We start from the raw sequence: 12,226 nt of genomic DNA, 5'->3' as shown, positions 1-12,226 counted from the left end.
GAGGATGCCAGTGAATGGGGCACTGCACCAGTGAGCAGGGTGTGATTATGATCCCCGTTTCAAAGTGGGGGAATGGTGCAGAGAAGTTAAATGGTTTGTTCAACATCTCACACAATAATCAATCATAGGACTGGATTAGAATTTAACATGTTCATGTATTCTCTTCCCTCTCCTCTCCATTGCCTTCCACAATGTCTTAGTGATACTGGCAATCACAGATGCAAAGCTTAAAACAGTAGCAACAGCTGGCAGTCTCATAGTATGAAAGCTTCCCACACTGTTCATCCAATATAAAACTACTTTGAAAGCAGGTATAAAAAAAAGGCATCATGTCTCTTCTCCCTACAGTTAACAGTGACATATCTAGTGGCAGGATTAGGTATAAACCATCAACTTTCTGTATGCTGTTGCAAATGATATGATTTATTTTTTAAATATAAAGGACTATATGTAGGGGTTTATAAAGCAGTAAAGGACTATTTATAATGAGAAAATAATTTGTCTTCTCATAGCAAAGAGGGAGATGTTCTGCACAGCACTTTAAAAATTAGGGAGAATAAAACAAACAGATTATATTGTCTGCTTGTCTAATGTATTTATAATTTTGGAAGAAATGTTTGCTCTTGATATTCTAAATGTGGTTTCTAAAATGATGCACTGTTCATCTGATGGTGTCTTTATTTGCTTCTATTCTATTAAGGAGCTATGTTTCTCCTAGAATTGTATCATCTTGATGCACCCAGAATTTGTTTGTGCTTGGTGTTTATAATGGAAAATCCATCCAAATACATAAAGAATAGGCTACCTACTGATATATTCTCACCAGAGTAATTTTCCTGCTTTGTGCCTTTTTAATGCCCTTGATTATCACCATTTGCACCTCTACGGCACGTCCCCCTGTCATTGCTGATGAATATATATTTGGCACAAAACACTACCCTACCACCCCTCCTACCCCTCCCAGTTTTCTAGTGTTGTATCTTTCTGTATTATCTTTGCACTCAGGTGGTCTATTGCACCAGTACTGATAATGTCATCAATAAATCATCATTGTATTTAGAGCTGAGTGAATAATGGAAAAATTTGTAATTTACCAGAGAACATCAAGGCAGAAGTTTTGCTTTAGGGCCAGAATATTCTCTCCTGCGTTAAGACATGAGTGGGCCTAAAATACTGCTTTGGAGGCTTGTGTTAGGGCTTTCCACATGAGGGTGAACTTCACCCACGGAGGGAAGAAGAAATCATGAAGAAAATTATGAATAATTACAAAACAGATAAATTTGAAACCACTGCAACCTACTTGCCAATATTTCAGGAACAGGAAAGAAGGCAAAATCTGATTAATACATTATGCATTATGAATTGTTCCTCATCTCTGTGTTTTACACATAGACCCATGCACAAATTGCAGGAGACATATTCCAGGTAACATTTGTTTCCATGAAAAATTGTATTTTAATTGTGTTGCAGAATGAAGGTAAATATAACTAGTCCTACTGCTGGTTGGTTCCATCATTACATCTCTTTCAGAAGCTTTAGGAATATTTGAGTACTTCAACAGCTCAAAGTATTAATGATATTCTCTCGGTGTTTGCCTTTCTATTAGAGAATTCTCTTAGCTAGCTTATATATTTTGTGTAGGAGTGGAGAAATGTCTTGAAAAAACAATGACCTCTCCAGGATGCTATGTTGAAGCTTATGCTTTTATAGCTATTGGTATGTTGCCCTGGGTGTATCTGATTACCCAATGCCTGAAACAGCTCCTGGTTTCCTCAGAAACCAGGCCTGGGACTTGGTGATGATAGCTTTCAGACCCAAAGATCCAGGAAAAACAGTCAGCAGACCAGAGATCCCCACTATTTCTGAAAGAGCAAAGATGCCTTTCTGGCTGGAAACTCTTGTTAGCTGGAACGTTTTCCCCTCTTCTATAAACACGAGCCTAAACAGACCACTTCCCTCCCCCCATTCTAATAGTTGTAGGCTTGCTTTGGCCTCTGCTCTGAGACTGTAAACTGATTTTCTGTCTCTGCCATCTGACCCTGAAAACCATCCATCCTACCAGAGAGCTGAGGCTCAGAAGCTTTAAGGGTAAATCTTTTATGATGAACAAGTCCAAATTTGTTGGTTTTTTCTGCCTCTCAGCTCTGCCATCTTGACTATCTTTCAGTTTTGGCCTTGTTTTCTTCATGTGCTGCGTGTTTTTATCTCAAATTTGTCAGATGTTTCCTTTGGAGGGGTGTGTTACAGCAATTTTAGGGACATTTCCATAGCTGAGCATGCAGAAAACTCACTCTTTCACCACCTTAGTCAAGCTTTTTATAAAAGCTGATTGGTGCCCACATGGGAAAAGGCAGACCTTGTGCTACTTGGGGTAAGCACTTGGGTAAAATTAGTTTCAAGAGTTCCCATCTGGTTAAGTTTGGAGCTGATCTCTCCTACAACCTCCCCTCAAGCTGAAAAAGCCCTGCCAAACCAACCCGGTGGTTTTGGAGGTAGCTGACTCAGGAAGTAGTGCCTGTTTACTACACATGTATTAAATGTGCCTTTATGTAGAGGAACAAGAGAAAGAATGAAAAGGAAAAAGAGGGGATACTGGAATCTGGAAAAAGTCTGGCTTGTTCATAAAGCTGCTGCTTCATGATGGACTCCTTTGAAGGGGAATAGCTGGCAACATCCTTCGTCTATAGCTGCTGGTGTTGACACAATCTCCCACTCAGGCCACTGTTGAGTCTACTGGAGTTGGCATGGGCTACTCAGTCAAATGTTGTTTTAGCTCAAGGCAGTCTTTCAGGCTCCTCTCTGTCCCCAGAAAGCATCAGAGAAGGTCACAAGGCTATCTGTTGTTTTAGTTTTGCTTTGACTTTTGCAGGGAACCATAAGAGCCCAATCTCAGCTTGGACTACCATTCCAGGCTTCAGTTTAACAATTTGCATGGTATCAAGTGTCTCCAGCTCCCTATGCCAGGCTCCTCACCAATCCTTATCACTCACATCAGGGATATCCAGTCTGTACAGTCCTCCCCATCCCACCACAGATGGCAGAAGATGAGGACTGTTAACCTACACCTCTCACTACCCAATTAGTGGTAGAAAAAGTGAAAAACACCAGGGATGTGAGCGACTTGTACCTATATATGTCGTGCACTGAGCAGTAGCCCCCCTTCAGTCCCAAAGAAGCAATAAAGTACCTTGTGATTTTAAATATTCTTAGGAGTCGAACACATCTCAAAACCGAAATGCCCAGTGGTGACATGATCTTTGTCTCAACCAGGATCGTTTCCAGGATTCCTCCGCACACAATGAAACAGTCAAAGCGGTTGAAGAGGGACACAAAATAGGCCTGGAGACCAAGGCTGTACATCTTCAGCAGCATCTCTGCCGTGAAAAGAGCTAGCAGCACCTTGTTGGCAGTGTCTCATGAAAAACAAAAAGGAACAGATTAAGGAAACTTAGTCAAAAGATCACCACAACTAATCATCGGCCCTTGCTAAGAAACCTTTTTGGGGGTCAGTCTTAAAAGTTAACTTCGTATAAGCTTGGTTCAAAGAATGAACTTCAAAAGCGTGGGCATCTCATTCACAGAAGTGTTTTACCAGGGTGGTTACAGCAATTCTTATGTACTGCATATCCAGCTGCAACGTATTACACAACCACACAACGACCAATGGCAGGGACATGCCCTCCTGTGCACAACCTCCCATCACACTTGTCATCTGCAGGGGAGAGTGGGAACAGAAGAGCTGCTGTGCTACCTACTGTTGCTTAATTAAGCCTTTCAGCTGCTCTCACCTCCAGAGAGAATTCAACTGTTCTGCAGACAGGAGAACTTTACAAATCACTCTTCATCACCTCCCTAACAATTAAAAATTATCATAAATGCCATTTCAGGGAAAACCTTGGAGAACGTGAGGCTCTCAGTAGCTATCCATTAATTGGTAATCCAGTTGCAAATATATATTTAGCATAAATTCCTGGTTTCACTTACACCCAAGGAAACACTGCTTTGGCTGGAAACTAGGTACTTACATTTTTCCTAAAACTTCTCCCATTGTAGGCAGGATGTTTATTGTATTATTTCAGATTCTCCTTTTACATCATGTGCTTTAATGCACCAGCTCCTCTCTCTGCTCCCTTTTTTGACACTGACCATAATGAACAGAACCATCAGCTTCTCCTCACCTTGGACCTCCGTGAGCCAGTCTGGCTGGTTGTAGTGTTCAGAGGCAATGGTGAGGGTGTTGAGGAACACAAGGAAGATCACCAACCAATAGAAAACATTGGACTTGACAGCGGCACGGCACTTTCTTCTGCAGAATCGATTCCATCGGCGCCAGTAGCGGCTTGAAATATTGAAAAAGGAAAAGTTCTTTTCAGATAGGGATCCATAGGCTATTGCCATTCTCTGCCAAGAGAGACTCTAGTCTTGATTTATTGTTCAAGAGAGGTAGAGAATAACTTTAAAGTTCACTCTGAGAAACATTCTCTCATTCTCATCTGAGTCGACAGTTGTGATCATCCTTCCTTTATCTACAGGAATAAAGTTGGTCCTAAACCAATTTGCAACATCTTCAAGCAATATCTTAATCTGATTAAGACATCCACTGCAGATACCCTGAGAGGTTTTTTTAGCCCAGTTCCCACAAAAATAATCATTCTCCTTGTATTTGATGCTTGTAGCCTGCAATGGGACCTTGCCCAGCCTCAGGATAGTCACTGAAAAGATACCCACTATGCCACATGAACCTTTGGATTATGTCTTTGGAGAGGTGAGGTCAAATAAAATCCATGTAACATTTACAAAATTCAGGAATGTTCAGGAGTAATCCCAATACAAGGTCTAATTCATAACAAAACCCCAAAACTTAGGGGACCTCAGCATCTCACCTTCATGCCTGGAACTAAGGGTACCATTTGCTAATCAACAGACTTTTTAAAGTTTGCCTTCCATGAACACATCCCCTTGTGTCACTGATTTCTGAGGGTAATTACTAACCACAGAAGATATTTAAAGCTAATTACACACCTCCTACTCGTCAGAATTTAACTTGCATAGCAACTAGTTTCCAGGCAACACTTGCCACTGTATAATAAATCTAATAGTTTTATATAGATAATATATACATATGTGTGAGTGTGTCTCTGAAGGGACATACACATACACTACATTACAGAGGGAAAGAACTTTTCTTGTCTATTCTTCTCTTGTATATTATTTTCAGTGATAAACTATGGCCCTACTTGAGGTCAGGATTCAGCATCTCTATGAACTAACACCAGGCAATGTGAACACAATGTGAACGAGAATGTTGCAGCAACATTTTAACAGGTAATCCAATCTGGAGTGTTTTATCTGTGCAATTTATAAAGGCACCCAGACAAGCTATCACAAACATTCAAAAAGGGTTGTGTGTTTTGCAGTAGATTTAGGACAAGAAAAGATCTTCCCAACTTCCAAAATAGGCACAACGCTTAGACAATATTGTTGTCATTAAATCCTTAGGAATCCCACACACTTTAGTGTGTACTTGTGCACAAATGTGCATGCACATGAAAATGTATAGTGCTTTTTTGTGCTCACACCTACACTCTTTACACGGGGATGCATAAAGGCAGGATGTACACATATGTGCATCCCAAAATTTTTATTACTGTTTGTTATTTAGGTAGCTGAAGGACACAGTTACTCATTAGAGTTATACTGAAAGTTAATCTAGTTTTAGGGTTTTTTTTTAGTTTATTTTAGCTTTTTATAAAACTGACTTTGAATTCAGGGTTATGGAGGCAGCTCAGCTCCTACCAAAAAGGTAGAAATGGACTTTAACAACCAAGTTTCACAAGTTCAGTCAGCCTTTCCAATGCAAACCCCCTTGGGACTGCTTCACTTTTTCAAAATCTGTAAGTCAACAGAAAAACAAACACAACTAGAAAAAACTCCCCATGTCCCAGGGTGAAGGGAAGAACTTCACAAATAAGATGCAAACCTCATCAGTTGAAATATTTACAATCAAGCAAAGCAGAGGAGTGCAATAAAGTGTAAGAAAGAGAGCCTTGAGCTGACAGGGTTGATATTGATGGATGCAATATAATTATGTGGTTGAATTTCACTTCTGATATTGTGTTTTATGGTTTGAGATACGTAGGTAGCAATCAGAGAGGTACTTCTGAGTGGAATAATGTCAGTAGTCCCTGTGCCTTATTTCAGTATAAAACTAAGAAGAACAATCTTGATTTTTGACTAAATCTAACATGTTTGGCAGTATCTCCTAGAATCACCACTGCATCCTAGAGATGCTGGACTAAACCACTTCACAAAGTAAGGAACAAAACCAGCAGAAAGCAGGAAAAGCAAAAATCAGTTTTACTTACCTAAATTTTGATTTTGAGATCCGATGCCTGAAAGACAAGAATTGCCATTAAAGTCTCTGAAGCTGTCTCATACCTCCAAGGTTTTTGTGAAAATGGTAATAGAAAGAAACAAAGTTAAGCTGAATTCATTTTTTAATCAATGCTGTTTTCCTCTTGAGTCTGCTGTAAGTCAGTGTAGGCACTGGGCATGGCTAGAATTCCCTGATACAGAAATTTTGGGTTTTTTGGTGGGAGTCACAAAGCAGGAGTTGTGCCATGATGGGATTCTATCGCCTATAGATATCAGGGAACTAGTTTTTCTCTTGGGTAAAAGGTTGGCCTAAGGCAAGGGGCACTCTACTACTGCTAACAAATTCATTTCTCAAGTATCATCCCCTTTTTTTTTTTCTTTTTTAGTCACTATTTTTTTAATATATTAAAATATGTATGACTTGATACAGACAGACTTTCACACATCACCTATCACTTCAAGATACATAAGCACATTATGAAACCATAATAACGGAGAAAACAATGCTTTCTTTTTTTTCAGCAATTGAAAGAAAAACAGTGCATGATGGATATTTTCAAACTTAGATATCAACTCTTATTTGTCTTTGTTATCTATGTAAATTGCTTTGCATTCAAAAAGGTCTGTAAAATAACAGATTCTGTTGCTACCAATGAAATTTTCAGAATTAAGCACTCCTGAAAATTTGGCCACGTTCCCACGTGTTTAAATATGTAATTTCGTGCATTTGGGTTTATTCATCTAAATAATCCCAATAACCTTTTATGAGAAGTCACAGGCAAAGCTAGAAATAGACCTCATACTCTAACCACAACCTTGCTCTGCTTGACACATGTCCTGTAAGGCCTCTGAACTCTTTGGCTGTCTTTCGGTACATTCATCATGATGCACAGAAAGAAATAAATGTGCAAATAAATACAAATAAATACAAAGACACAAGTCAGAGGTGATTTAGGAAGCTGCAAAATCCACTGCCAATATCAGAAGAAAAGAGAATCTGGGGAGTGACTATGAACAAGATATTTCTGCTGCGCTGAAGCTTTCCTTAAGGTTCCCTCTATGATAGGAAAGTGACTCATTGTTGACAACAGTCAGCAAAGGTCTGACTGTACTGCCTTAAAATTGGATTCACTGTTAGTAGACATGGGACAATGTGATTCTCAAAGCATCTAACACTACTTCCTGTAGCAGTCTTAAAAACGGTCAGTCCCTGCTTGAGGACATCAGCTACTGACAAGTAATCAGTGATGGGTCAGGTTCCTTATGTGGAAGAGGTTTGAGTGATAGGAACATTTCACCAGCAGATGGTCCAAGACAAAAAAAAAAAAAAAAAAAAAAAAAAAAGAAGCCTTTGCACCGAATACATCATTCCTGCTGTGTCACAGGCAGCTTGTCTAGGCCACCTACTAGGCAGCAGTGTGGTTACAGACAAACACAAGACTCTTGATAGAGAAGAAATAATGCACTGGAGGAACAGAATGCTAAATTGTGCTGCAGAGACAAAGCAAGCTTTAAGAAAGATGCCGAGTGAAGCACCTACAAAGCACATCCTTAAAGCTATCCCACTTCTCACTGAGAACTCTGGTTCAATAAGCACTACCTACAAACTGTAATGGATCAGATTTACAGGCAACAGGAAAGAAGGCTCAGACAAAGACAGGGGAAATGAAGAGATGAAAAAAAAATCACAATGAAGGAGAAAGGTGGGCACCGGAAAGGAGGTGGTGAGGATTTTGATAGGAAAAGTTTGGCAGGGGTGGGAAGAGAGAGAGAGAGAGAAAGAGAAAGAGAGAGAGATGCATTAGCGAACCTGCCTGGTGGAAGGGGAAGGACAGGGAGTGTGAAGTCCTCTGGTGACCTCTCTGGTTAATAGTTTCCAAGTGAGGTAGCTCTGTGGCATTTTAAGGAATCATTTATTTAAGCAAAAGAGATGCAGCAGGTGTAGTACTCATCATGCATGTGATAATTATATCTTTGAACATTATGAGCAGCAGCCAACTGCATTCAGTGCTCCCACAGGTTAGCTACAGCCTTCGTTCCCCCCCCCTCCACCTTTCTTTGCTGCTATGGCAGAAGGCTTTATCACATGTGGGTGTGCTGTATATATAGAACAGGACAAGGAAGGAGGATTAGATTTATATTTAGAGGTAGAATCTGAGAGTGAAGTGGAATTTTGGAAACAAACTCTATAATAACTGATTCTGAAAACATTATGCACGAATCTGAAACACGTTTTTCAAATGACTGTTATGATCAAGATGGTTTATCAGAACCATGGACACCAATGTCCTATAAAAAAATACTTTTATGGCATCACTAGTCATATAGCTGTCAAATAGTCTCAATTTGAGGCCTTGGCACAGTGTCTTTGTGACACTCCAAACTGACACTTGTCAGGAGTTTAGGGTGGACAGATTTTCTGCTGAGTTTAAACATGGATCTCTTGCATCCCTAGTATTCTAAGAGTTTTATGTCATTGGGAGAAAGAGAGTGTCTCCATTTGTGTCAAACTATGGAATGTCTTGAGAAACTATTGTTTAAAATCATGATATAGGAGCCTGTATAAAAACCACTTCAGATCACTACTGAGTGTTTTTATCTTAGGAGCCACACAACTCAGATTGTCTTTTAGAAAGAGAAACACAAAAATCAGATCTCTACTCTGTGACAAGCTATCTTTAAAATTCTCTAAAACTCTTCTAACCTCACACAGTTATGTACCACACACAGATAAGGAACTGAAATTTAAAGATTTTTTATCAACATAAACCTCTGGATAATCTGCATAACTCAAATGTAGTGAGATACCCCACATTCTCAGAGATAAGAGTCTTCATTTCCATGTTCGTGGTGGACACCAGAGAAGGCATTTGTGAATGACACTGTTGTATAACAGTGATTAAGGACTATGTAATTGCACACACAACAAACAATTCTGGAAAAATCTTGTAGGTCACCAAGCATGACAAAAAGGCCACATTACAGCTTTTTTTCTGAGTGTGGATGTCACTAAACATGTCCATAAAATTATCTGATATGCTGGTCACAGCTACTTTTATATTATATGATTCCACTTAGAGGCAACTGCCTTCATGAGGACACACTAGTAAAAGCTCTCAGAAAAGCAGTAACACAGAAATGGACTTTACTGTGCCTCTGGGCTACACACAACTTTGGGGAACATTCAAAGAGCTTCACTGGGCATATCTTACAGATTTTAGAACTGTGAGAACACAGTCATGGTGTGACATTGATTTTGTTTTGGTGCAATATGGTGCAGTCATGCAGTTACTGGTCAAGCAGCACAACATTTTTCCCTCTCTCCATTCCTGCCGATGACATTTCTTTGCTTCTAGCCAGGATGCTGGCACCCCTGAAGAGAAAATGTCCACCCTAAGGTCCTTTTTTCACATATTACTGGGGTAAAAGCATATAGTGATACAACATATTCAGGAATATAAGCTGCATACATGCAGTCTGCAGCCTAATAAAGTGTTAGGGCTGAGTTCTACCCTCAGCTGAGTTTCTACGATTCACAAAAAAGCAATGGGCCTCCATCCTGCCTCTGTACAACACAATTAACACTGGGGACCTGCACAGGAACTTGCAATGACCATTTCCACTGGATGAAGAATGTTGACCTGATGGGAGCAGTGCTGGTTTAAAGAGGTGTTCGTCGACCTGCTGGTTTTAAGAGGCGGTTGTTGACCAGCAGAAGTAAGAATCTACAGAACATCCTTAAGAAAATTGGATCTGCCTAGCTTAAAATTGAGCTGTTTTGCTATTCAACAGGCTTTCTTACAGGCTGTGAAAATAGGCCAGCACTTCAGTATTCAGTAAATAATGTTGTTCTCCCTGTGGTAAGTCACAGGCAAGTCCTAACACAGAGTCCGGAGGAAGAAGATAACTCCTCTTCCACAAGGGCATGCTATTGTCCTTTAGACACATACCTAGAGCTGACTGTGAATATTAAAAGCACCTTGCTCATAATAAATTGGAGAGAGAGCAGCAGCTGAGACTGACACATAAGGATTGATCCCGTGTGTTTTCCCGCTGAAGTCACCAGTGGTTTCAGAGCTTTTGGCAGACTTTTTTTACCACTGCTCCTGATGTGATGGGGACTTTGGTCCCATCACACCACAAGGAGTCTGTCTTCTCACAAAGAGAAAACCAGCAGCAACTACATCAAACCTGCAAGCAAACTGACTCTTTTGCCTTTACCACTGGCTCCTATGCTGATGATTGCAAGAACTGCACAGGAATTATTTTCCCAGCCAGAAACGCATGAAGGGAAAAATCCCTGACCATTCAGCTGCCAGAGAAAGCTTCCATTCTCATATTTTCAGGACACACGGTTTTCAGTTGGAAAGCCAGTGTAGGTTGCTCATTTTGGTTTATCCTTTTTTATTGTTTGAACTACATTTGATGGAAAAGCAATTGAACTGTCCCCCAAATGTGTGGAAATCCCGGCCAAGGTGAAAATGCCAAGTGGCTTATTGTTTCAATGAAAGCAGATAATTTTAAGCCCTCTTTCCCTTTGAGCTCAAGTGCTTCACTTTTCTATTGAAGCTCTACGGAACATTAGTTTCCACAAAGGTCTTTTTTTTTAATCTAATACATATGTATAAAAGCAAGCTCTATTGTGGCACTCCAGATCTGTATGGTTGTATTAGAAAATTAACATTCTGCTTGTATTGGAAGATTATATAGGCTGACACCCTGTGCAGAACTGATTACTTCTGATTATGAGCAATAGCCTGTCCTCAGGAATCTAAGTCCTGCACAGCAGTAACCACAGAGGCTCAGGGAAATTACTGGCTATTGGGAAGCCCTGGGTATAATAAGGATATCCTGTAAATAGAAACCTATTGCTCCCAGCTCTGGGTTTATCCCACTGATGCCTGCTGCAGAGGAAACGTGTTTCTTCGTACCCCGAGGCAACAGGTTATTAAAGCTGTGACACATCAGGAATAAGATAAGTTCCACTTCCAAGTGTTGTCCTTGAGGATAAAAGCTGTTGTGTTCCTACCTCAGGGCAAATGTCAGAGCAATACAAGGCAATACCATGACAGGGATAATATACTGTGAAAGTTGTGGGATGCTTTTTAGTGTCCTGTGGAACCTTGTAAAACCATTTTCAGATTCCAATGCCTGATGAAGTTCATACTATACTTCCCCTAGGAAGGGAACTGCTCTGCACCACAGCACTCCTGTTGCCAGCAGAATTACACCAGGAATGAATATGAATGAAGTTGTTTTTTTCTTTTTCGTTTTGTTTAAGTTCTGAAAGATTGGATTTACACAACAAGCAAAGAGAGATTAGATGTTAGATTCCTCCTGAAACTCCTTCAGCTGGTTTGAATACTGGCATTGCTCCAGACAGCACAGCTGATGGAGGCAGTTCCTATAGTATGGATACTATAGAAATAAAAGCTTCTTTGAGACAATTTATCAGCAGGAGATAGCTTGTGTTTGAGAGGTACTCTCCTGATCTCACATAGCATATGTCTCTGTGGAGCTGAAAAAGGCTGTCAGGGAAGATCTCCTTTTCCAAAAGGCACGTTTGAGCCTGGCTTCTCAAGCAGATCTTTCTGTCATTCACAGGCACAGTTTTTCAAAGCTCTGTAGATTTTTAAAAGAACAGAAAGAACAGCCAGTAATTCTAAATTCTCTTCAATGAAAAAGTTTTCCCTTCAGTCTCCTGAGCATTTTTATTCCTTTTATCGTGAGTGCATTTGGATGGCAAGCTCAGTCTATAACTGGGGTGGTGGTGCTGGGGTGGTTAAATGCCTTAGGCAGCTTGATGTCACTAAATAAATAAATATATTGCCTTTGACTTGAAATCCCCACC

General features: G+C 40.2%; 1 protein-coding gene across 2 annotated transcripts in view; it reads right to left on the bottom strand.

The window, feature by feature from the left end:
• Nucleotides 1-12,226, bottom strand: part of CACNA1C (calcium voltage-gated channel subunit alpha1 C) — a 476,564-nt gene that overhangs the window by 105,196 nt on the left and 359,142 nt on the right. For both annotated transcript variants that reach the window (XM_051784889.1, XM_051784890.1), the window contains exons 11-13: nt 6,366-6,392; nt 4,179-4,339; nt 3,188-3,413 (exon numbers count right to left, since the gene is read on the bottom strand). In XM_051784889.1, coding sequence (XP_051640849.1) covers nt 3,188-3,413; nt 4,179-4,339; nt 6,366-6,392 — 414 coding nt within the window. The remainder of the gene's footprint in view (nt 1-3,187; nt 3,414-4,178; nt 4,340-6,365; nt 6,393-12,226) is intronic.

Source organism: Manacus candei, unplaced genomic scaffold, assembly GCF_025592945.1.
Source record: "Manacus candei isolate 608988 ecotype Guabito, Panama unplaced genomic scaffold, ASM2559294v1 h1tg000018l, whole genome shotgun sequence".
Taxonomy (NCBI): Eukaryota; Metazoa; Chordata; class Aves; order Passeriformes; family Pipridae; genus Manacus; species Manacus candei.
This window is presented reverse-complemented; position numbering and strand designations above follow the sequence as displayed.